Below are 26,570 nucleotides of genomic sequence, written 5' to 3' on the forward strand. Positions count from 1 at the left end.
GGCTTCATGCTTCCACATTCACAGCCAATGAGGGGAGAGGAGGGCGGTCTACCCTACTCCAAGTGGGAGCACCGAGACTCACCATGATTGGGCTGTCTTGGGTCTAGGCTCACCCCTGAACCAATGACGGGGCCAGAAGACTGAAAGTGCTGTTCAGCTTCAGTAAAACAAGGCCCTCTGCTGCAACGACAGGGATCGGTTTCTCCCAAAGTACACAAGCTGCTTAGGGGAGAGATTGGATTCTGGAAGGGAAGTCTGGGTACTACTAGGAAGGCATATGGATGCTGGCCAGGTAGGCAATCAATAAGTGGGCATCTAATAAGGCATATCCGGAATGAAGGGAGGAATACTTCAAAAATATCCCCCCAAATTAAGAGTAAGCCCAGGATGAATGAAGGTGCAACAGTGAAAACGTGGGATGCTTGGGCCATGGCAGGACCTTGTGGTGGATGTCCTTCACTTCCCAGACTCAAAGGCGAATCTATTAATAAAATTCCTTCCAGGCAGCCGTCTCCTGGTGCAGGATCAAGAAAATGTGTATGCAAAGGAAGGGAAAGGAAATCTTAGCCACAAGGCTGCAGTCACGTACTTGTGCAAGGTCACCCAGAACGGATGCGATTGCGCAGGAAGAGGATGAGTGTAAGTAGAGAAGAGGCCAAGACTCCCCAACATTGTGGGGCCGGGAAAAAAAGAGGAGCTGGCAATGAAAGCCAGGTCGGATGGTCAAAGAGGTAGGAGGAGAACCAGGGAAGAGGGGAACTGCAAAAGCCAAGAGAGGAAGCCACTCTCATTTCCCCAGGACAACTTGGCACAGTGGCTCATGCCTGGAATATCAGTGCTTAGGGAGGCCAAGGCAGGAGGATCACTAGAGGCCAGAAGTTCAAGACCAGCCTGAGTAAGAGCAAAACCCTATAGAAAAAAATAGAAAAATTAGCCAGGTATGGTGGTACCTGCCGGTAGACTCAGCTACTTTGGAGGCTGAAGCAGGAGGATTGCTTAAGCCCAGGAGTTCTAGCCTGGGTGACAGAGGGAGACTGTCTCTAAAAAATAAAATAAAAAATAAAATAATCTCCCTAGGGAGGTTCAAACGGTTGAGGCCAGTGGGAGGAGCTGGAATGAGGCTCCCACAGACTCCACAAAATGTCCTGGGAATGACTCCAGTGATGACTTTAGACTAGGTCAGGCCAGCAAGCCACCATGGCAGTTCCTTTTTTTCTTTTTAGTAAAAAAAGTTTTTTAGAGATGGGAGTCTCACTATATCTCCAGGCTGGACTCAAACTCCTGGCCTTGAATGATCTGCTACCTCAGCCCCTGGAGTAGCTGGGACTACAGGTGCCACCACTCCCTGACCGCTGGAGATGCCGCATCCTTGGCCGGGGGCCTCCAAAGTCAGTTGGGCAGGCCTTGGAAGCCCTGCTGCCTGGAGGAGGGGGACACCCAAGACTGCAGTGTCAGAAAGGGTCCTGAACATTAGCTCCGTGGGGACCAGGGCAAAACTTCCCCTTCACCCTTGGAAGGTTCGCTGGAAAAGTAACTCACAATAAAGAGATTAATAAAAGAAAATCTACCAAATTTATTTAATGTGTATAAATGGGAACACCCAGAAAAATGAGGATTCAACTCATTTTTCCTTAGTCAGTCCAGAATGTTAAAATGTCTTATTTTGGGGTAAAAATATTTCTAATTTCCTTCAGCTTGAAGCAAGAGGCATCTGAATGCACAGTGTTGGTGGTTTGTGATACACAGATGCAGTGAGGTTGTTTGTTATAGCGGCTGGCACGTGTCACCCTAGTTGTCCCCCTCTGAGGATGCCCCTAAGAGGGCATGTGTGCAGCTGATGGGAATTCACACAGCTCCAAAGTCAGCTGTGCCAAATGTAGCTTCCTTTGTGTCCCCACAACTGGGCTTAGAGTGGCTTCTGTGACCCAGGATCTACTTTGGCAGCAAGTCCACCCCTCCACCCTGCTTCTTGAGTCTACCTTCCAAGCCCACCACTCAACTCTTATTTCTTTCAGGTCCAAAAATTCAGTCCTGGTACAAGTGATCCCACTCTATGGTTCATGGTGTAAACTGTGAGTTTTGCAATATTTTTTCCCCTCCCAAAAGCCCCACCTTTGACACTGAAAAAAAATAGTTTGGCTTTTAGACCTTTCTCTAAACAGACACATGTCTGCTCAGGAGGTGAAAGGATGAAAAGATGGCTCTTTTAAGCTAAATCTCCCCACCCCCATATGCTCAAGTATCCAGGAAAGCTAGCTTGACCCTTCAGGGAAGGGCCCCAGGGAGAAGGAACAGAAAGAGAAACTTCAAAATGTCCACTACATTTATTTATATCGCCCTGCCCAGGCGGATGTCTAATTCCTGAAGATGGCTGGCATAGACATACAAAACAAGATAAAACGACTTTAAAAAAATCAAGGTGCTGGGCATGGTGGCTCACGCCTATAATCCCAGCACTTTGGGAAGCCGAGGCGGGTGGATCGTTTGAGCTCAGGAGTTCGAGACCAGCCTGAGCAAGAATGAGACCCCGTCTCTACTGAAAATAGAAAGAAATTAGCTGGACAACTAAAAATATATAGAAAAAATTAGCTGGGCATGGTGGTGCATGCCTGTAGTCCCAGCTACTCGGGAGGCTGAGGCAGGATGATAGCTTGAGCCCAGGAGTTTGAGGTTGCTGTGAGCTAGGCTGATGCCACAGCACTCTAGCCCAGGCAACAGAGGAAGACTCTGACTCAAAAAAAAAAAAAAAAAGAGTCAAGGGGAGAACAAGACACAGAAGAAGTGAACATTAAAAAGACACGGTGGAACCAGGTGTGCCACTGGGCTGATCTCACTTCTGTGTTCGAAGCAAGGGTCCTTAGAGTGGCTCTCAGCAAAACCTGGGTTCACAGACCAGTGCCAGACAGGCAATGGAGGAAACACATGAAACTTGATTGTGCGAAGTCACTGAGATTGGAAGTCGGTTGTTATAGCAGCTGGCATTAACGATGCTGACTGATACGCTATCCAAGATGTCAGTGAAAGCCACAGCATGGCCAGTGCCAATCATCAAGCCTGTCCACAAAATGCCATTACGTCATTGGTCAACTTCAGTTCTCAGCCATGGGGATGGGCAATCATCTAGATCAACCCCAACCCCCATGCCCCCTCCCCCGCAGGCTGTCACCCACTCCCCATCCTTTGTAACCTGAGGTCTTACAAGCACACTGCAGACACACAGAAGTTTTGGGTAGGAGTGCATGACTGCAAGTCATAAATCCTCTGTTTGGACACTGTCTCCAGAGTAGCTGGATATGTCAGGGTAGACTTGGCAGGGAGAGAGCGAGACACCAGCCAATTTTAAACCGAAGTCTGGGTTTTCCCACTCACTCCGTGTCTGCCCTCATTTGTTCTCCCTGGCCAATGCCTCTTACCCAGGCTCTTCCATCCTGAATGAAGAGCCTTTTATGCAGACTCTGATAAAATTTCACTTTGGCAGTGCATTAGTTTGCTGGGGCTGTCATAACAAAATGCCACAGACTGGGTGGCTTCAATGACAGAAATTTGTTTCCTCACAGTTCTGGAGGCCAGAAGTCTGAGATCAGGGTGTTGGCAGGGTTGGTTTCTCCTGAGGACTCTCTCCTTGGCTTGCATACAGCCGCCTTCTCACTGCGTTTTCACGTGGTCTACCTTCTGTGCATGTCTGTGTCCAAATTTCCTCTTCTTATAAGGACACCAGTCAGATTGGATTAGGATCCACCCTAATGACCTCATTTTAACTTAATTACCTGCTTAAAGGTTAATCCTCTAAATCAAATCACATTCTGAGGTACTGGGCTTCAAAGTATGAATTTGGAGGGACACAACTCAGTAACATGATATTCATGGTCATATTTCTGAGGATTATTTTCAGGGAAAAATGCCTCTTCTCATGGAGAAGACAGATCAACTTCAAGATACTCTTAACAGGGTGCCATGGTTGGGCTGGATGCTTTCCAGAGTTTGATAGAAGAAAAATTTTAGGAGGAAATCTACATGACCTTGGGTTTGGTGTTGAGTTTCTAGATGCAACACCAAAAGCACAATCCCAAAAGAAAAATTTGATAAATTTGACTTTATTAAAATTAAAAATTTTTCACTCTGTGAATAACACTGTTAAGAGAATGAAAAGACAAGTCACCTAGTAGGAGAAAATATTTGTAAATCACATACTGGATAAAGAATTTGTGTCTGGCTGGGCGTGGTGGCTCATTCCTGTAATCCTAGCACTCTGGGAGGCCAAGGCAGGAGGATCACTTGAGGTCAGGAGTTTGAGACCAGCCTGAGCAAGAGAGAGATCCCATCTCTACTAAAAATAGAAAAAATAGCCAAGCATGGTGGAAAATGCCTGTAGTCCCAGCTACCCAGGAGTCTGAGGCAAGAGGATCACTTGAGCCCAGGAGTTTGAGGTTGCAGCAAGCTGGGATAACACCACTGTACTGTAGGGCTAGGATGTCAGAGCAAGACTCTGTCTCAGGAAAAAAAAAAAAAAAGGACTTGTATCCAAAATACACGCTCACGCGCGCACGCACACACACACACACACACACACACACACACACACACACACATAAATTCTTAAAACTCAGCAATTAAAAAAATTTTAATGGACAAATATTTGAATATCTTGTACCAAAGAAGATATACAGATGGCAAATAAGCATTATGAAAAGATGTTCAACATCATTTGACATTAGGAAGAGGCAAATGAAAACATCGATGAGCATCCATGAGACACTATGTCATACCTGTTAGAATGGCTAAAATCCCCCTCCCCTCCTCCAGTAAAAAGCTTAACAATAACAATTGTCCACAAAGATGTGGAGCAGCTGGTGGGAATGCAAAATGGTACCACCACTTTGGAGACAGTTTGGCAGTTTCTTATAGAGCTAAACATAGACTTACCATATGATCCAGCAATCATTCTCCTAGATATTTACCCAACTCGTGGGAAAGCTTATGTCTGTATGGGAATGTTTATAGCAGATTTATTCTCAGTTGCCTAAAGCCGGAAACAACCCAGATGTCCTTCGATAGGTGAAGCTACTGGACTCTAAAACAAAAAGTTTATGTTGAAAAACCACTTGCAACTTTGGGGAACATAATTGAATTGTCAAAAGAGCATAATACTAGTGATTATAATAACAATAATCACAAGATAATACTTCCCGTGTGCCATTCTGGGGTCTGTCTTGGAGATTACCTAGGGCAGCCTGGAGGAGGGGATGCACTTCCTTCTATGGGCGGTACGGGATCTCAGTGTAGGGATTATTCATGTGTTCATTCATTTAACAAATAGGCATTGAACACCCTCAAAGCACCAAGCACTGTTCTAGGTACTGCAGACATAGCAATGAACAAACAGAGAGCAATACCCACCCTCCTGGAGCTTGCATGCTAATGTGTGGAGACAGACAACAAACAGGGTGAATCAGTAGGACACTTGGCAGCACGTCAGACGGTGAGAAGTGCTATGAAGAAACAGAAAGCAGGGAAGGCAGCAGAGGAGGGCTGGGAGGCTCACGGAACAGGAGACATCTGAACAGAGGCTGTGAGGGGAGGGAGGAGGCCTGCAGGCATGTGGGGAAATGGTCTGGGTGGAGGGGCTAGTGCAAGGTGAGAACGTGCCTGGCCGTGCAAGGAGTGAGCAGGCAGGGGATTGGGCAGCAGGGGGAAAGTCAGCAGGTGCAAGGAGCCTGATTGGGTAGGGTCCTACAGGCCATGTGAGGACTTACACAATCGGAGAGTTTTGAGCAGAGGAGAGACGGGATCTGACTTTCTTTTAACAGCTCCTTCTGGCTGCTATGTTGACAATAGACTGCAGGGGGCAAAGGAAGACCATTGAGGAAGTGGCGGGTGGTGGCAGCGGAAGTGGAGAGAAGTGGGTGGGCTCTGGTTATAATTTGAAATTAGAGGGTAGAGATCGTAGGATTTGCTGATGTTTGAATTTGGGGTGTAAAATAAAGAGAGGAATCAAGGATGCCAGCCCTTCTCAGTGGCAGCCACCCAAGGGGTCTCCGGGGGTTTCCCATACCTGCAGACACCCCCAGGAAACCCTGCTGGCCCCTGGGCCTGGCGTCCCTTGGTTCACCTTCTGGCAAGAAGGTGGAACACGGAGCATGGAAAAAAATGTTAGGCCAGGAGTTCAGCAATGTGCTTTCTTCTGTTGTCAGTAGAAAGAGCAATGGACTCATTGTCCCCTGAGGGCTGACGTAAGAGACAGGACAAACTGAGTGGCGTTTCCTACTCTCACACTCAACACAGAACACTTCTGACACCAGACAGGGGGATTCTATAACATGCAAAGTTACCTATATTGTCAGAAGCAATTCTCTTCTCATACCAAGCAATTCTCCAGTGGACACCAGCCGGGTGTCCTAGGGTTCAAGTTAATTCTGACACTATCTACCTGGAGTTAGAGTCAGATCCCACAGGTTAAGGGCTCAGTCCCACTCGCCTGGCATCACCACAGATACCAAGCACAAGCCCCAGGTTGTGAGCTGTACAACTGGTTATAAATTATAGGTCCCCACCACCTCCTCCTTGGGTTCATGGTGGCTCACAGAACTCAGGGGAATACTTTACTTACTATTGCCAATGTATTTCAAAGGATATTTTAAAGGATACAAATAGCCAGATGAGAAAATGCATAAGGCAAGCTTTGGAAGGGTTCCAAACTCGAAAACTTTTCTCCCCATGAAGTTGGGGTGCACCACCCTCCTGGCCCATGGATGCATTCTTGCTTGCCAACCTGGAAGTTCTCCAAACCCTGTCCTTTTGGGTTTTTATGAAGGTTCCATTACCTGGGCATGATTGATTACATCATTGGTCGTTGGTGACAAACTTAACCATCAGCGTCTCTCTCCTCCCTGGAGGTCAGATGCTCCTATCACTTAGGAAATTACAAAGGTCTTAGGAGCTTTGTGTGGGGAACTGGGGGCAGAGACCAACATATATATTTCTTATTATTTCACAGCAGCAGAGAGTGGTGGGCAGAACCGTGAGCTTTGGAGCCACAGACAGTCAAATTCCACTTCAGCCACTCATGAGCTTGTGTGGCCCTGAACAAGTCACTTGATCTCTCTGAAGTTCTGTTTGTTCATCTCCAAACTGGGACTAGCAATTCTGGCTTTGCTGGGAAAGTTGTGACAATTGAATGAGGTAAAAAATGTATGACAATTGTCCGGCACAAGACTGGGTCTGGCTTCAATGCAGGTTACCTTCCCATCCCCTCTAGGTTACAGGGCTTAGGGATGTAGCTCTCAAGGAAGTCAAGTTTTTAAAATGTCAACTTGATTGAGATGTAATTTATATGCAATAGCCTGCATACACGTAAAGTACACAATTCAATGAGTTTTGACATTTATGTTCCTGTAAAATTACCACCACAATCAAAACAGGAGACATTGCATTTACCCCAAAACTTTCTCATGTCCCTTTGCAATTTATCTTGTCTTCCATCCCTGCCCTAGCAATCACTGCTCTGCCTTCTGACAATATGGGTAAGTTTGCATGCTATAGAATTTGAAATAAATGGAATCAGAGAGCCTTTTGTTAACAGCGTCTTTTACTTAGCATAAGGTTTTGAAGATTTATCCATGTTGTTACATGTATCAATAGTTCATTTCTTTTTATTACTGAGTAGCCATCCATTGTGTAGATGTACCACAATGTATTCATCCATTCAGCAGTAGATGGATATTTAGATTGTTTCCGTTTTGTGGCTACTGTGAAGAGTGCTGCTGTAAGCATTCATGTCCAAGTCTCCGTGTGCACATACACTCTCATTTCTCTTGAGTAAACACCTAGGAGTGGTGTTATGGGCTGACTGTATGTGGCCCCCCAAAATTCATATATTGAAGCCCTAACTCCCAGTGCATCTGTATTTGGAGATAGGGCCTCTAAGGAAGTAATTAGGGTTAACTAAGGGCATAGAGTGGGACCCTGATCTGATAGAATTAGTGTTCTTATAAGAAGAGACGCCAGAGAGCTCACTCTTTTTTTTTTCTTTTTACTTTTCTTTTCTTTTCTTTTATTTATTTATTTATTTATTTTTTGAGACAGAGTCTTGCTCTGTCATCCTGGCTAGAGTGCCATGGCATCAGTCTAGCTCACAGCAACCTCAAACTCCTGGGCTCAAGTGACCCTCCTGCCTCAGCCTCCCGAGTAGCTGGGACTACAGGCGTGTGCCACCATGCCCGGCTAATTTTTTCTATTTTTAGTAGAGATGGGATTTCACTCTTCCTCAGGCTGGTCTCAAACTCCTGAGCTCAAGAGATCATCCCGTGTCAACCTCCCAGAGTGCTAGGATTATAGGCATGAGCCACCATGCTCGGCCTCAGTCAACTCTCTTTCTCTGAGGGCACACAGAGAAGAGATCATTGAGGACACAGTGAGAAGGCAGCAGTCCACAAACCAGGAAGAGAGCCCTCACCAGGAACCCAACCGGCCAAGCACCTTGACCATGGCCTTCCTGCCTCCAGAGCTGGGAGCAAATACATTTCTGCCATTTAAACCACCTAGTCTGTAGTATTGTGTTATGGTAGACAAGAGGAATGGGCGGTGCTATGGTCTGAATGTTTGTGTCCCACCCCCCAAATTAATATGTTGAAATTTATTCCCCAATCTGATAGTGTTAAGAGGTGGGACCTGTGGGGAGTGATTAGGTCATGAGGGCTCTGCCCTCACAAATGGGATTAGTACCCTTATTAAAGAGACTTGAGAAAGCCTATTTGTCCCTTCCGCCAAGTGAGGAACCATAGAAGGTGCCATCTGTGAGCAACAGGCCCTCATCAGACACTGAATCTGCTGGCTCCTTGATCCTGAACTTCTCAGCCTCCAGAACTGTGAGCAATAAATTTCTATTATTTATAAATTACCCAGTCTATGGTATTTTTGTTATAGTAGCTTGAACAGATAAAGACAGGTGGGCCATATATTTAACTTTTTAAGACACTGCCTAACAGTTTTCCATAATGGTTGTACCATTTTACATTCCCTCCAGCAGTGTCAGGTAACCCCATTTTTTGCCATCCTGGAGAAACATCCATTTGTTCATGCAAGAAGACAAAAGAGCATGCCAAGTCACCCACGTGACTGCTGCTGTTTATGTCTAATTACCATGCAGCACAATCAAGCAGCCTGTCAAGCATGCAGAGCTGTGATCTAAGATGTATTCTGTTACAACACCAGACACTTTTCTATCATGCTCTGGGAATACTCTTGTTCACTCATGGTTTTTTTTCCAGTGAGGATATACTGTAAGCTCCCCAGCAGAGTTTATAAGGTATATAGGAGAACCCACATAGAACCCCATGGAACCCCAAGAGAACCCTGTGGTGAGTGCACACACACACACACACACACACACACAGAGAGAGTAAATCAGAGAGCATCTTTGGGTAAAGAGAATTCTGGAAAACATCCAGTTACAATCATGGTGACCTATTAGGAGTAGTTTCTAGTCTATCTGGTCCCTTTCCCTGCACCCTGAGAAGAGGATTTAAAAACAAACTTTTAATTTTAGAATAGTTTTAGATTTACAGAAAAGTTGTGAAGATAGTACAAACTCCCTGTATACCCCATACCCAATTTCCCTTATTGTCATGTTACATTGCTATGGTACATTTGTCACAATGAATGAACCAAAATTGATTATTATTATTAACCAATTCAGAGTTTCTTAGTTTTTCCCTAATGCCCTTTCTCTGTTCCAGGATGCAGGATACCATATTGCATTCAGTTACTAATATCATGTCTCCTCAGGCTCCTCCAATCTGTGACAATTTCTCAGACTTTCCTTGCTTTTGAAGATCTTGACAGTTTTAGAGTCAGGTATTTTGTAGAATGTCCCTCAGTTGGGTTTCCCTGCCATTTTTTCATAGTTAGCCTGGTTATGGGCTTTGGGGAGAAGAGGCAAAATGCCATTCATCGCGTCAAGTCAAGGCTACATCCTACCCACGTGACTTGTCAGGGTTGTTGTTAACCTTGATCCTGACTGAGGTGGTGTTTGTCAGGTTTCTCCTCGGTGAAGTTACTCTTCCCTTTCTCCCAACCCTTTCATACTGTCCTCTTTGGAAGGGAGTCACTCTGTGCAGCCCACACTGAAGTGTGGGGGGTGACGCTCCACCTCCCTAAGGTGGAATTAGCTACATGAATTCTTAAACACGGGAGATTTGTCTCTTCCTCTCATTTACTGATTTAATCAATCATCTATTTATATGATATGGATTTGTGGGTATTTATTGTGTACTTTGGGTTATACTCCAATGCTTTGTTATTTTGTTTGTCAAATTGTTTCAGCTTTGGCCATTGGGGGCATTTTCAATTGGTTCCTGTGTCCCTTTGGTAAATCCCATTATTCTGCGCGTGTGTTTGTGTGTGTGTGTGTCTGTGTGTGTTTAGCACTTCTTTACTTTCTAGCACTAGAACATGCTCCAGGCTCATCTTGGATATTCCCTGCCCCAGCCCTGGAATCAGCCGTTTTTCCAGGGAGCCTGGGCTCCTGTCACTGGGAATGATACTAGAAATCAAGATCTGGGCACTGGCTGCGCTCATTGTTCCTGGGGTGTCTTTGCTCCCAGGCCCTTTCAGCAGACAGTGCAGGCAAATGCAGGAGCATATACTAGCCCTTGCACATGCACGTACCTGTAGAGATTTCTACATGGATCCATCTATACTTATATTAAGCTAAACATGAGTTCATCCTGATGTCCACAACTCTAATCCACTGCCACATGGATTATTCTAGCTTCCCCCTCTTGCTTGCCTGTAACCTCCCACTCCAAAAGGGAGAAGCCTGGCTCCCACCACGCACTTAAGTGTTCAATTCCAGAATGCATATATAGTGTGATTTCAGATTGCTAAGCAGCACCCCCAAGGGACACAACTTTCTCTGACTAGAGTACAGTGCTATGTGCCACTCCTTTTGCCTTTAGTTTTACAGACTTGACTCATTTCCACAATTACGTAGGAAATTGCCTTTTCCCCCATCCAAACGGTTTCTTCTGGCCTGAGTCTCCATTTCTCCTGCCAATAAGCTCAGCCTGGGGGGCTCCCGTCGGGGTGTTCTCTGCGGGAACTGGATGCCCACGCCCTGCTGGGTCTCACAATCCCCTCTACCATCACTGGTCCCACTGAACTAAGTGACATACCCGCCCCAGAACAACCCTGTGGAATCCTCTGGGCCCATCTGCCAAGCTCTGTGACCTTGTGGACAGGCCCAGTCCCAGGCAGTCTTCACTTTCACCTGAGGACCACTGTCCCCCAGGATCACAGCAGGGGCGGCCAGCCTGGGTCCTGGCCAAGCCGTCCAGCCATCCTGCTGGTCTACCTGGTAACGGGGCCTTCTCAGGTTACTCAGAGGATCACTTTGCCTTAGAAACTCCAGCTGTCACCTCGGGTGCATCAGTAACCGATGCCAAGGCCCTGAGCAGCAGAGGCCCCGGCAACAGGAGAGTGTCCTGGGTGTTCCCTGAGTGCTGTGCTCTGTCTCTGTGGCTACTGCAGTCATCAGCAAGGAAGGTGAGCAGACCTGGGACGGGTACAGCACTTGATCATCTGGGATGGGGGCCCCTTTGATGCCTCTTTCTTGTGCCCTGAGATAGCCCCAGTCAGTGCTGTCAGGAGCCTGGATTCCTGCTTCTGGGGAAGAGAGGGTGGCTCAGACTGGGGACTCTGGGTGGGTGGGAGAGAGGGCTTGGGTCAGTCTGTAGGGCTGGGGACACACTGGAGGGCTTGACGTGGTTCAAAAGGCCTGGGGGGTCAAGTGCTGGCAGCCTTTTTGACCCTGTGGGCTCCCGAAGTTGGGTGTGGAGGTGTTAGGAGGTGCCTGCTCTGACCTCTGCCGGGCAGCTGTGCTACACAGCACAGGTGTGCTGGTCAGAACAGAGGTGCATGGGGAAGGGAACCATGTGCCAAGCCCCACATTCTGTTTCCACCCAGCCCCTCTTTGGTAGTGGAGGAGCTGACGGCTCCTCTCACAGGACAAGGACTAACCGCAGGTCCCTCCATGCTGTGGTGATGCCCCCACCCTGCCTGGGCATAGTGGGCCGTAGGGGCTCAGTGTTTTGCCACCAAGCACCAGAGGAAGTTTCCCTGAGGATTCATGCCCAGCGGCCAGCATCACAGCCCCACAGATGAAAATGAGGTCCCCTGGGGTGGGCTAAGGTCTGATCCTGCCAGATCAGGGTGTGACAGCCTCCACCCAGCATGAGGAGTTCTCACATTGTGCCCTCTGCTGGCCAGGTGACGCAGGTGCTCACTGGATGTCACTCAGGGACATTTCCTCCTATTCATTCCATCATGGGCCTCCCCCCTGCTCCCAGCCCCCCAGCTTCCAAGAAGTGTTCTCCAGGCTTCCCAGCAGTGGTGGTTCCTGGAGAGGGAACTATTAAGAGGATGATGCCCGTGAACAGGTCTCCAAGCATCTGCAGGGGGCTGAGGAGCACCAGAGACCAAGGTCTTTGCAAACCAGCCCCCAGAGGATCCTCTAAGCCAAGGTCAGGAAGCCTGCAGACACTGTGACCAGAACAATAAGCCTTCACACCACGTACTGCCTACGGTTTCAGAGGCTCCCCCTACAGACTCCCTAAGGAACTCTAAACAGACAGACAGACAAAAATACACACACAACTGTTCCATCCAGAATAGTCCATCCCCACTATGGCATGGTCCCAGTATACCTCACCAGCCCATACAATCAGCCTCTTTTGGAGGACAGACACCTCTTCCTCCTGAGCCCTCCTAGAGTCAGGAGCCCAGAGACACCAAATCAGCCATACCATCCTTCCCCAAGGAGAGTCTTACAACTCTTACCAAAAGTCAGTAGGAAAGGAGATGGTACTTCCATATAAGACCTCCTCTTGTATCCTCTTTGCTTAGCAGTTTCTACTACTCAGTATCTTATCAGTTGCAAGTAATGGAACCCTAACTCTAAACAGCCTTAAAAAAAAAAAAAAAAAAGGAATCCATGAGCCCACGTCACTGGGAGGTCTTTTTGTCAAATGGAAGTTGGGTGAACTTCAGGCATAGCTGGATCCAGGAGTTGTGATGCTATCATAAGAACTGATCCTCCACGTGGTGGCAACATGGCGGCAGCCCTAAACCTGCAATGTCCTTACAGCTAATGGGCCCAGGGAAAGACCCTCCAAAGCCAACATACCAACTCTGAGGGGGCTCCAAAGAACCCTCCTTGGGACACACGGGCTGGGATACAATGACTGGCCAGGCCTGACCAATGCCCACCCCTGCTACCAGGGCTAGTATGTAATTGCTTGTTTCCCAGAATCCTGAGGCATGGGAGAGAGGGAGGGCATGCCCAGCTGTCAACCTACCCCATCTCCTACAACACAAGCGAGGGGAAGCCTATGAGGGCATTCTCAAGATAGGTAGAAACCCTCTGGACAGAGGTTTGAGGACTTTGCCCAAGATGGGTAGGGAGGCACTGTATAGAGAGCCTTGGGTGGAAGTGGGGGTGGGGGCTGGCTCTACCATTGCCCCGCTGGGCGACCTTGGGTTAGGACCCTCCTGTCTCAAGGTGTAGACACTCCACCTCCTCGGTCTGGGGAGGTTTATGAAGCCTCCCCCAGGGATATGAGTGGTCTCTGGGGCCTCTTCTCGCTCCAATATTCTGGGCTTCTGGAAGTTTGTGATTGATGTAGGACCCTGAAAGGGGACTTTGGCAGATGGAAAAGGGATAAGAGAAAGGATTAAGGTGGACGGAAGCGAGGAAAGAGGGGACAATGGAAGGCAAAGTGTACCATGTAAGTCAGACAGTAAAGTAGACCCATAGAGAAAGGGGTAACCTCATTGGTATAAAACCAAGGCACTCCAATTAAGACTTTAAGGAAGGGCCACTTGTCTTTTACATCCCCACCATATTGTTTTTAAATTATAAGGTCCAGAGCTAACAACAATATAGAGATCAGTGGGTCTCTTCAGAGATGCCCACTCTGGCCTTGGTGTCCCCTGGGCAACTGAAGCAGCAGTCCCAGCCCTCCCTAAAGACCACACACCCTAATCACAGTTCTCACCCCACCCCTCGCGCTGCCTCTGCGGGGCCTGAGACCTGGTGTGCATCCCTCAGATGCCCCCACTGCCCTTCTGACGCGCCCCCTCTAAATCACTCCGTCTTCTCAGCCACACTCTCCTCCTGTGGTTCAGAGGCGGAAAAATGGAAAAACTCATACCCAGACCGACAGCGGAATGGGGAAGGGGCAAAAGACAGATGGAGGGGAACTGAGACAGAGAAGCAGAGGCCTCGAGGGCACATGCCCTGGGCCTCTGAGCGGCTGCACAGCCACCGACAGGGCGGCGGAATCCCGTGCTGTCTGTCTCCCGCTCCAGCCGCACCGCCACCGCGCCATGCCGGCCACCAACCAGGGCTGGCCCGAGGACTTCGGCTTCCGGCTGGGCGGCTCCGGCCCCTGCTTCGTCCTGGAGGTGGCCGAAGGGAGCAGCGCGCACGCCGGGGGGCTGCGACCCGGGGACCAGATCCTGGAGGTGGAGGGGTTGGCGGTGGGCGGCCTGAGCCGCGAGCGCCTCGTGCGCCTGGCGCGGCGCTGCCCGCGGGTGCCGCCCAGCCTCGGAGTGCTCCCGGGCCCCGACGGCGGCCCCGCTGCCCTGAACCCGGCAGTGCGGGCCCAGCGGTCCGGCCGCGGCCTCGCTCTGGGTCGCGAGCTGCTGCGCCTGGCTGGCCGCAAGCGCCCCGACGCCGTGCACCGAGAGCGCAGGCGCAAGGCCCAGGAGTTCAGCCGCAAGGTAGGGCGCGCGGGGCGGGGTGGGGGAGAACGGAGGGGCGGGGCTCATGTGGAGGGGCGGGGCTTATGGGGTGGGGTGTCTGGGGGCGGGGCGCCGCGCTCCCTGAGGAAACTTTTACAGGTTTACCAGAAACATAATAATACTCAAGTTTCAAGACCCTGCGGCTAATTTTGTAATATTAACTTGCTTTTCTTTTTCTTTGAGGTAGTATAGGTGTAAAGTGCATTAACTGTACAGCTCAATACATTTTACATACACATACACCCTGGAACGACCCCCTGATCAAGATGTAAAATAAGAGCATATAGATAATAATAGAATGTAGACTATAGAATAATTCCTTGAAACCAGAAGGCTCCCACCTGCCCCTTTCCCTGTCTGTGCTCCAGACATAACTGCTGTTCTGATTTCCATCACTATGGTGATTTTTGCCTTCATGACCTTCATATAATGGAATTATTCAGTATGTGCTCTTGAATGCTGCACTTCTTTTGCCCAATATTATATCCGTGACCTTCATCCATGTGTGCAGCTGTAGGATCTTTCTTTCTATTGCTCATATTACTAAAATAGTGTTCTTTCTTAAAAGAGCCACACCTGTTTCAAGCCCGGACACAGCCAGGACCTGGCCGGCCTTGCACAGCAGTCTGGCTGGCTGGTTGGTCACAGGGGGGCCCAGTTTGGGTCCTCCAACCTTCCAAAGGCATTTCCTTAAACATTGGCACAAACCAGGCTCTGAGGGGGTTGCAGGTGAAAAGTTAGGATGACTCTAAAGATTGAGTCAAGAGCCCAGAATGGCCAAGGCCTCCAGCCACCAGAGGAGCCCAAGGCCTGAGTCACCTGCAGGAAGCAAGGGGTGACCACAAGGAGAGGCAGAGGCACAGCTCAGAGACCCAGGGCTGGGAAGGAAAGATGGAGGATGGCCTCAGGCCAGAATCCCAAGCAACCCCTGATTTGCAGAAACCTGCTATTTCCTGGACAAATCCAGGCCAAACCAGGAAACCTGGACTGTGACACAGTTATGGAGGAAGAGGCTGCCCGGTCAGGTCATGTCTACCTCAAGCCACCAGCAAGGTCTCAGTACAGTTACTTCAGGCCACCCACCCTCGAATGCCTGTCCCTCAGGGCTTTTAGATGTGATCTTGAGGCCCTTGTTTGACTGAGACTTGAGTGGAACAAAAAGTGAGCCTGTGTGTGACCAGGAAATAGTCTGTAGCCCAGACACTCCACCGCCTGCCTGGGCCCCGGCCCCATGTGCATGCTCAGCCTGGAAACTCAGTATCTGCTTGGTGCTTGGAACACTTGACTTCACAGACTTTTCCTCTGTGGAAGGGAAACTGCTCAGTCCTGCCCTTGGTAGGGCTTGGCCATGAGGTTTGGGAGGCCAGGGGGCCTGGAAGCCCTGCTGGGGTTTGGCTATTGCAGAAATGGCTCCCAGCCCACAGCCCATGTGTGAGATTCCCACCCACTCTGGCCTCCTCCAGCACCCAAGCTTGCTCCAGTCCTCATTCCTTCTTTTATTATTATTATTATTGTTTTTTGAACCTACCATTACAAACATACTCATTCCTTCTAAACTCACCCCCTCAGGAGCCTTTCCTCCATCAGGTACCCTGGCAGGATCCCTTGTCTGGGCTTTCAGCCCCATAACCCTGAACAGCCCAGCCTCTGCAGCCAGGCACACATGCTCATTCACATACACATAAGACTCGGCTCTGGCTTCCCTATGTCACCAATGTCCAGCTCCCTGAAAGATGTGACTTTCTTCCTATACCCAGAATAGGCTCTGCTGCTGTAACAAACAAAATCAACATCTTAGTGCCTTTGCACTGTAGAAGTTTACTTTTTACCCACACAAAGTCCTCTAGGAGTTCAGGTAACTTTCAGGGTGGCTAATGTCCACATGAGGTCTCAGCATTCCAGACTCCTTCTTCTCAATGTGAAGCTTCAGGTTTCCCCATGGAAGAGGAAGACAGCATGGAAAATTGTGTATCTGTTCTTACTATAGCACCTTCACTCAATACTCATTGGCCAGAACTGGTCATATGGCTGTTTCCTGAGGGTGCTGGGAAATGTAGTCTTCTATGTGTCCAGGAAAGGGGGAGAGAACTAAAAATATTGGTGAATACTGGTAATGTCGGTTACAATCCCAGATGACCAGCCATGGAACCAAAGGCCTGTCCCAAACTCCATCTGATCCCTGCAGATTTGGAAGGGGGCATACTCAGAGCCCCCAGCAGGGCAGGGGACATAGGTACACCTGGCCAGGAAGCAGGGATGGGGTGCCAAGCAGCCAAGGGTACAATCTGACAGGCTGCCCAGGCCAGCTGTGGTGCATTTTCTGGCAAGGAGGAATGTGGAGTGGTGGATTCTGGTTAGGGCTCACCGAGCACTCCCAAAAGCAGAGAGTGACTGCATCCGGATGGTGCAGGGCTTGTGTGCAGCCCCCTGTGGTTTTCAATAACCAGCCTTTGAGTTCTTGCCGCACTCTGCCTGCCCCAGTTTTTCCTCCTTGAGGTAGCTGATATTTAATAGAAAATCCATTAGTGTCCCGTGATGGTGCCTCATGCTTAGATGTAGGTTGAGAACATCTGGGTAATAACTGACACCAAAACCGCACTGTGGCACCGGCCCCAGGAGGGAGGAACTATTTTTTCCCTCTTTCTTACATAAAATATCTTTGCAGCTAGCCATGTACTCCTTTGAATCGAGGCTGCTGCTGACTTTGACTTCCAAACCATCAACCTTTCTCAGCACGGTGGGTGCATGGGGAGGGGGGTGCTTGGGGCTGCAGCCTGCCCTGCTCACCAGAGGGGGACAGCAGTCAGCTGGAGGCCTGCAGGAAATGTAATGCAATGCAATGCCATGCTTCAGTTCCATTCCATCAGCATTCACTGAGTGCCTACTGTGTGCCTGGCCCTGTGCTGGGGGCTGAACAGGAGTGAGACCTTGGCCATCATATCTGGTGGGGAGACAGTTACACACTTCATGGTGTGTATGTGCTAGGACTCAGACATGTGCAGAACGTGGCCTCTGACTGGGAACTCTCCAAGCCCCTTACTCTCGCTAGTGTCACCTCTCTGGAAAGCCTTCCTTAATCCCCTTGTGGGGAACCATCTAGGAAGCGGTTGGATCTACAGTTCTGAAGTTCAGGAGTGAGCTCTGGGCTGAAGATCAAGATCTGGGAATCACCATCTGGGGTTCTTGGCCAGAGCAGAGCCACAGAGAGCTGCAAGTGGCAGTGGTGGGGGTGTGGACTATAGCGGTTAAGGGCAGTGGTATGGAAATAGCAAATGTAGACAGTTCTAGGCTACAAAAAGGAAGAGAATGATCAGCTCGTGGGATCAAAGGAGAACTCTGTGTGTGTGTGCATGTATGTATGTATGTATTTATAGCCTGGGAGAGACTTCAACATTTATATAAGCTGCAAGGAGGGAGGCAGTAGAGACACTGAAAACCAGGCATTTAGTGGTCCTTGATTATGCACCTATGGTGCCCAGGACAAACAAGGAGCCTGATCTCATACAACTAATGTTGCTGTGGGGAAAGAGGCAGTAAGCAAGTTAGCCCATATTGTCAGATATTCACATTGCTTCAAACATGTCAGTGTTATAAATAATACAGAGGTGAGCCTCCTCACTCATGCATCAGTGTGCATTTGTTTTGCTTTGTCAGGACACATCTAGGATAAATTCCTAGATGTGAGATCATTGGGTTAAAGGATCGGCTTTAGACACACTTAAGCTGCCTTCCAGAAACGGGGTGTGCCCATTTGCACACTCATTTCCAATAGCCACACAGACTCCTCTGTATAGATGTGCCTTGACTGGTATCAGCTGGTTTGTACCCAAAGACAAAGGAAACAAAAGTTTGGAGGGAGAACAGAGGGTGTCACAATTCAGGTCTAGGCTTGCGTTCCGGGGCTTTTTTGTGGAGCCAGAATGTTCTCTGTGGGATCTCTCAGCAAACAGTAGTCGTGGAAGAGAGTATAGTATTATAATAATAGTAACTAGCAATTATCGAGTGCCTGGCACAGTTTTAAGCTTTTGTATTAATGCTTTCGATCCTTACAATGTTCGTTAGAATGGCTGTTTCTGGGTTTGAATCCTGACCCCATTATCTTGGCCCAGTGAACCCATCACCTCTATCAGCCTCAGTTTCCTCAGACACGAAATGAAGATACTAACCATGCAACCAGGCCCACCTCGTAAGGCAGCTATGAGGTTTGAAATGATGTGCTAGGGGCAAAGTGCTCAGTCCGTGCTCCAGAGTCCGCTGTCCTGGGGAGGTAAACTGTGGGAGGGAGGGAGGCAGGGAGTGATTCTCCAGGGTTCACTGGACCCCTCTTCACAGGTGGATGAAATCTTGGGGGACCAGCCGACCGCCAAGGAGCAGGTGTTTGTGGCACTGAAGCAGTTTGCAGCCGAGCAGCGAGTGGATGACCTAGTGTGGGCTCTCACCCTGGCACTGCCCCGTGAGGCCTGTGGGCCACTCTTGGACAACCTCAGGTACTGCAGTGTGGGAGCAGGATGGACAGGCAATGTGGGTGTCACTCAGGGCTGTCCACTCCCTCAGCAGTCCAGGTCAGAGATGGTGGCCTGCACTTGAACTGGGACCCCAACATGCCATCAGCCCCAGAACAAGGGTGAACCATCGAGCTGAAGGGCACCCCTGGGAAAGCAGCTGTTGGCTTTGCTGGAGGCCAGGGCACCACCTTGAGTGATGAGGCCTGGGACAGGCCTCAGAGGGGACCTACCTCCTGATCTGAAGTCATGACCTGTCCTGCTCATCCTAAACCCCAGATCATAAAATCTCCAACAGGATACCAGATATGTCCAATTCTTTCTTGAGACAGAGTAATGGCACAATGCAAGGGCAAGGAAGGAAACCTAGGACTGTGCTGTGTGGATCCCCAACACTTGACCCCAACCCTACAAAGCGGGTACTCTCTGCCCTCTGATGTCTTTTGATGATGAGTGTGTGTCAAAGACCTTACCATGCCCTAAAGGAACACTGCCTCGCTGAATCTCCCCAGAGCTATTATTAACCCCGTTTCACAGAGGCAAACTGAGGCTCAGAGAGGTTAAGAGGCTGGCCCAAAGCCACACAGTAAATTAGTGGCAGTCACAGGACCGTGAACCTTGTTAGCTATGCACTTTGTGGTCTTCTGCTGGGCTTTGGACTCAACCTCTAAGTTTATTTATTAGAAAAAAAAAAATTTCCTAGTGAGTTCTCACCTGGAGTGACACAGAATCTCCCGACCCCATCTCCATCCTTCGAGGGCCTCACCGTCTTCCTCCCCTTCCCTCTGGGCCCAGGGGATGCTTCCCCTACCCGGATCCTGCCCAGCTTTCCCTCCCCACCCAGCCTCTGGGGCCTGCGGCTGCTCCCCCATCCTCTCCTCCCCCTTCCCGGGCTCAGCCCGCCCCCTCCCCTCGCTGCCATTCACCCCGCTGCCTGCCCCTCCCTCTGGGCCTGGCCAATGTCAGGGACTGGGCTGGCCACCCTCCGCCCCCCCAGCCCCGGCGCAGCGTCTCGGCTCTGCAGCGGAGCTTAGGAGACCACCGAAAGAGGCCACCATGAGCTGCCTGGGGTGAGTAAGGGCTGAGCCCCTTGCTTGGAAAATCCGGAGGGAAAAAAAAAAAGTTATTTCTAGAGCTGAATTTGCCGCGGAGATGCGCTGGCTCTGAGGGCTTCCCGGGGAGGTGATGGATGGGCCGCCCCCTGCCCGGCCCCTCCCCGCCAGGGCTGGGCCAGGGGGGCGCAGGCGGCCCGGCTGTCCCCCGGGAAGTTGGCGCGCTTGTCTCCAGGCTGTTGGCAGCCGGGCTCAGAGGGAGGCCCTCTCGGTCCCCCTCATCTCCCCTCTTTGCTGCCCGCTTCTGCTCCTGCCGCCTCTCCCGGCCAGCCTGCTCCTGCTTCTGCCTCCTGCTTCTGCCTCCCGGGACAGCCCCGTCGCCTGCCTTTCCCGGCCGCGGTTCGTCCCCAGGCGCCCCCGAAGCCGCGGCAGCGGGTCAGGACGGGCGGGGGAGGGGCGCCCCCTTGGGCGAGCTCGATTTAGAACCTGGGAAGCGGGAACCCTGGACACCTGGGGATGCCCAGTCCCCGCAGCGTCCCCCGGGCGCTGCTGGGGAGGATGAAATCGCAGCCTCTATTGTCAGCGCGTGTCAAGTGCAACGGGAAAATTGGGGAGGCTGCCCGAGGAGGGGGCGGCGCCCAGCCGAGCTCTGTAGGGAGAGGGTTACCCTGGCAGTGAGGCTTCAGCCACCCTCCACCTCTCCAGCCTCCCCCCCGCCATTTCCTAACATCCCTCTCCCCAGGACTGGCCAGTCCCCAGTGGCCCCGCCATGTGCTGGGCTCTAGTTAAGAGATGGTGATCCCCATGCAGCACCTCCTGGTTGAGGGGTTATAGGGGAGTCACAGACAGCTGCGTCTGGGTCTGTGACTGGGAGTTGAGGGACAGCCAGGGCTGAGGGGCAGCCCATGGCTAACTCAGCATGAAGCAATCAGGGCAGGCTCTGGGGAGGAGGCAGCAGGTGTCAGTACTGTGACTCAGACAGTGACCTGGGGGATCTGGAGGTGTGTTCTTTGGAGGTGGAAGGACAGTCCCCAAGGGGAGTTCATCAGGGCCAGGCATCTAGCTACAGAGGGTGAGGGCAGTGCCACACTGGCCCATGGTACCTAACAGTGCCCAGCTATGAACCAGCCAGCATGGGGTGGGGAGCCACAGAGAGCCACTGTTCTGGCCATGGGACCCCACATCAAGGAGAGACAAGGTTTAACTGAGAGGTTGAGCAGCCAAAGAATGAGAGGTAAAGAAGTGTGTGTGTGTGTGTGTGTGTGTGTGTGTGTGTGTGTGTGTGAGAGAGAGAGAGAGAGAGAGAGAGAGAAGGCGCCACCCGAAGGCTAGAACCCACCCAAATCAGAGAGGTGTGACCTGGCTCAGGGGTGGTCCCAGTGGCCAAAACCGAAAGCATGGAGAGAGGGAGGGGGGCAGTGAGATCACACAGCTGGGCCATGCAGCACAGTAACCACTAGCCACATGTGGTTATTTAACATTTAATTTAATTAGTACTTGATAAAATTTAAATTTCAGTCTCTCAATCTCACTAGCCACATTTCAAGCACTCGATAGCCACATATGGCCGCTATATAGGACAGGTCCCTCATCATAGGCTGTACCCTCAGACAGCACTGCTGCTGTGAAGGGTGACATGGATCAGTGGTTGCAAAGTACTCAAGAAGTCTCGTCTTCCTCTACAAAGGCAGTTAATCCTGAGACTCAGAGCCTAATTTGGGTCTGTCCCCAAAGGGATCCTAGTCTGATGAAGTGATAAAATGGCTTTCTAATTAGGACAGGCCAGGCAGTTTGAAAAGTGTGACGTGGGCAGGAGGGAACAGGAAAGCAGAGTCAGCTCTGTGGTCTGCTAGTGTCTCAGAAAATATGAGATGGGGGAGGGTTGGCTATGGGTAGTGGAAGCTGGGATTTGGAATCCTGACACACCTGGCTTGAACCCCATGTCCACTCACTGGCAGTACAACCTTGAGCAAGTTCACTGACATCTATAATTTGTAAAATGGGATTGGTATTTTTTTTTTTTATTAGAGACAGGGTCTCACTCTGTTGCTCAGGCTGGAGTGCAGTGGTGTGATCATAGCTCACTGTAACCTCAAACTCCTGGGCTCAAGCAATCCTCCCACCTTGGCCCCCCAAAGTGCTAGGATTACAGATATGAGCCACTGCATTCAGTCTAATTTTTAAATTTTTTTGTAGAGATGTGGTCTTGCTATGTGGCCCAGGCTGGTCTCGAACTCTTGGCCTCAAGTGATCCTCCCACCTCAAGCTCCCAAAGTGCTGGGATTACAGGCATGAGCCACCATGTCTGGCCAGGCTTGGTAATTTCTACGTGTACCCAGTGGGGTTCTTGGTAGGAAACCATATAAATGAACTCTGCCAACTGTGAGCAGAAAAGAGATTAGTTGAGAATCTAGGGGTAGGGTATGAGAGACCATCTGCTCTCCCTCTACTCTTTTCTGCTTTAGTGACAAGTGTCACGGACACCATAATACAGAGTTATTGGGAGAATTCTGAGACTGTGTAGGTAGACATGCCAGGCATATAACATGTGCTCAATTAGTATTGGTTTCCCTTAGGGAAGATCTCTTTTTCTCTAGAGCAGATTTCTCAAGTATGGCACTAGTGACATTTTGGGCCTGATATTTCTCTGTTGCTAGGGCCTGTCCTGTACATTGTACATTGTACAGTTGTTTAGTAGCACCCCTAGCCTCTACCCAACTAGATGCCAGTAGCACACCCGCCCTCCCAGCTGTCATTTTGGGACAAACAAAAATGTCTCCAGACACTGCCAGATGTCCCTGGGGGGGGGGGGGACAAAGTCACCCCTGGTTGAGAAGTACAGCCCTAGAGTAATCTTTGGCAGTGCCCTGTCACCGGGACAGGCACTTCAGGGAAGTCCAGCTATTGCCTGTCCCCTGGTGGCCACCCTATGCTGCCTTGGGTCAACTGTCCAGATGCACCAGCTACCGGCCCCATCCAGTGCCTCCACTGTGCCTGTAGCAACCTGGCCCTGAAGCAGCGTTGAATTTGAGCATGAGCCCTTGATCCGTGGTTGCACTTCCTCTGCCCAGAACATGGTGAACAGTCTTCAAAGCCTTTGGGCATCCCTGCTTCTGGATGCTGGGCCACCACAGCTGGTGCAAAACAACCAGAAATGGCTCCATCATGATGGGACAGCTGTGGCCCTGCAGATGTCAGAGAGTTGTGCTCACTGTGAGGCTTATCCGACACTTGTCTCTGGGGCAGGACTGAGGACAAGGAGTGGCATGAGTGTGCTCTGGCTTCCTGCTGCTTCCAAGGAGAAATGTGGCCCTGAGAGGTCCTTGCTGGGGCCAGGAACGGGGGGCTGAGGTGTGTTGGGAAGTGTGGTGTGGACAGAATACCAGGGACTGATGGTCAGATCTGCAGGGTCCTCCCTGTGACTGGCCGCAGGTAGCCATGGGCCGGCCCCTGTGAGATACTCCTCTGAGTGAGACAGAGGTAAGGTCCTGGGGTTTCCTGCCTGAGTGGGTGGTGGCTGGCGGTGGGTGGTGGAGAAGAGGGCTTCATGCTGATGGCCCCTCCACAGGCTCTGTCACTTGCTCCTCAAATCTCACATTCGGGCCCTCCCTGGGGCAGTCAGAACTTTGTGAGAAATGGCAATGAAGAGCAGGATCCCTGGGTCTGCTCCTGCTGACTTTTGGGGAATGGCAGGCCCAGAGCCAGGGAGGAGCCCATGTGCCCTTTCCTGTCGCTTCCCCCTCCTCCCCTTTAGCTATTCCTTGCTTTTCTCAGAGTTGGGGTGCCCCTCTCAGGGAGGTCCTCTACTCAGCCCCTCCCCACTCACCTGGCAGTTGTCCCAGCCTGGCCCCCCTCCTCACTTCGCTCACTCACCAGGCCTCAGACACTCTACCTCCTCTGTGATTTTAGTATCTATTAGCCCCTTGTCCTACCCCAACACCCCTCTCTGGGTCCCGTCCCCTGGTTTACCAAAACCTCTGGAGTCCCTCCACTTACCCTTGACTCCTTAAACCCTCCATGGCTCCCCACTGCTCTCAGCTGCCCCCCTCTCCAACCTCTTCTCCCCCAGAGCGCCCCCCTGGGTAGGTAGGGAAGCTACTTTTCGCTGGCGACTCCGGCTGAGCCCTGGGGCTGGGGCAAAGGCCATCCCCTCCAGAAAGCCTTCCACCGCTCTGCAAAAGGCAACGGGGGCTTCCTCTGAGCTGTCGGATTCAGTCTTCGCTGCAGCCGGGTCTTGGGGACTCGCCACTGTGCGGGGGGTATTGGAGGGGCTCGGGGACGGAGAGGTCACTGGGGAGGGCCCTGGGAAGGGAATGATGGGGGGAACCAAGGGGAGGGAGCGTGGCGGCCTCGAAAGGCCCCCAGCTTCCCCCGCACCCTCCAGCAAGCAGAAGGGTCCCAGGAGAGGCAGGGTGGGGCGGGGCGGGGCCACCGCGAGGGGGCGGGCGCGGGGCCGCCGGCGGGGACGGCTCGGGAGGGGCCGCGCGCGCTCGCCCGGCAGAGGCGCGTGGAGTAGCGGCGCCCTCGCTTCACTCTCGGGCTCGGCCACCCGCTGCCCCTCGGCACCTGCTGCGCCGCGGTCCCCGGCTCCAGATGGGGAAGGACCAGGGCTTCTCTCGGCACTTTCGGTAGCTTCCCCTCGGCGCCCCGCGTCTCCGGGAACCGTGCGCCCTGGGCGCAGCAGACGGGGCTCCGGCGGGCCTGAAAGGGGGTGGGGCTGGAGCACTGAGGGGATTCCCGTCCCTGGGTGGGCACCTCCGAGCCTGGGCGGAGCTCGGGGGCTGGGGAGGGGGGAAAAAACTAGGCAGCACTACGGGGCTGAGGTCTCCACATTGGGCTTTGGGAACCCGCACACGGCCCTAAGGATCCGGGTCGGGACGAAGGGCTGGGCTTGAAAAGCCCTCTTTCCTTCCTACGACTGGGCTGGTCGAAGGGACAGGACAGAGGGCCGAGGCTGGGGTCGGGTGCTCTGATGAGAATCCAGCACCTTCGGTCCTAAGTTTGGAGGGCGCGACCTCCTCACTGGCCGCACCCCGGGCTGACGCTACTCCCATGAACTAGGGCACCCTCACCCCCTCCCCACCAGTTCATTGGCTGATGATCAAGGGTGAGGTGGAGAAAGCTGGCCTGGGACAGAGAAGGGAGAGAAAGGACCCTAAGGGATTCCTGGTAGGAACCTGGGGTTGGACTTAGACTTGACCCTGGCAGAGAGAACAGAACTGACCGTGAGTGCAAGGTCATCATGTGGCCCTCAAGAAGAGTCTTGAGGCCTCAGAGAGGTCTGTTGGCATAGCAGAGACATGGGAGTCGTGGGACAGCTATGGCCATACTGTCAGAGGGGTAGTGATTGGTCACAGTAGTCAATGTGGCCCCACTGCACCTGGCGGTGCTGGGTCAGTCAATTCAGAGCAGACCCAGGGCTGGGAGCCTGCGCCAGACTGAGCTGCATGGAGGGCCCACGAGCCAAAAGGGTGTCTGGCTCACCAGGCAGCTTTGGCCTCAGTCTCAGCCCCAAGGATGCCAAGCAAGGAAAGAGCCACCTGACCTTCTTCAACCTGTGCAGTTAGTGACTCAGCCTGGTTCCCACTGCAGGGGCAGGGCCTTTTTTAGTTGCCGCTGGAAATTAGCTGTGATGATCACTTGGCCCTGCCCAGGTTGGACTCAGAGGCTGGGTGTAAGGGGCTGGTGCCTTCCAGAGCCTGTGGCTGGAGTCTGAAGTTTGAGGTGGACAGTCTCAAGCCTTGTCATCCCTCCTGGGCCTGGGCGTGAGGCATGAGGTCTGGGAGGGTGTGGGGAATGTACAAGCCAGGCAGAGGGAGGCATCCGTCTCTGGAGACCTTGAGTGATCATCTGGGGAATAAAGCTGAGGCTTAAGGTTTGCAGGAATCGCTGCAGGGGGGGCAGGGACAGGCCCCTGGCAGTGTTGAGCAGGCCATTCATTCTGGCCTCCTGGCCACTGGGAACATCCAGACCTGGAGCAGAGCTCACTGGGGGGCAGGGCAAGTGCACCCTCCTCCCGGAGCACCACATCCCTTCCCTCCCTCCAGGTGACATATTTTGCCTATCTGGCCTCATTAATCCTACCCACAAAGACCGAGGAATGGGGTGGGGGCCGCTGGGCAAGCAGAGGGGCTTGTGTTTCAGTTGGCTGCAAAGCCACTGATCTCTCTCCCTCCTCCTTTCCATTATGCCCTTGGCACTGTCTCCTGGTACAAAG

General features: G+C 51.6%; 1 protein-coding gene across 5 annotated transcripts in view; it reads left to right on the forward strand.

Annotated features, from left to right (window-relative positions):
• The first annotated feature begins 14,347 nt into the window (after window positions 1–14,347).
• Window positions 14,348–26,570, forward strand: part of LOC123631533 (Grid2 interacting protein) — a 31,615-nt gene continuing 19,392 nt past the window's right edge. The window contains exons 1-2 of one of the 5 annotated variants that reach the window (XM_045541266.1): window positions 14,348–14,778; window positions 19,132–19,286. In XM_045541266.1, the coding sequence (XP_045397222.1) occupies window positions 14,383–14,778; window positions 19,132–19,286 (551 nt within the window). In that variant the 5' untranslated portion in view covers window positions 14,348–14,382. Of the gene's footprint in view, window positions 14,779–19,131; window positions 19,287–20,321; window positions 20,372–24,835; window positions 24,982–26,570 lie in introns of those variants that run through there. The other 4 variants (XM_045541267.1, XM_045541270.1, XM_045541268.1 and 1 more) reach the window with 4 other exon arrangements.

Source organism: Lemur catta, chromosome 2, assembly GCF_020740605.2.
Source record: "Lemur catta isolate mLemCat1 chromosome 2, mLemCat1.pri, whole genome shotgun sequence".
In the NCBI taxonomy this organism is placed as follows: domain Eukaryota; kingdom Metazoa; phylum Chordata; class Mammalia; order Primates; family Lemuridae; genus Lemur; species Lemur catta.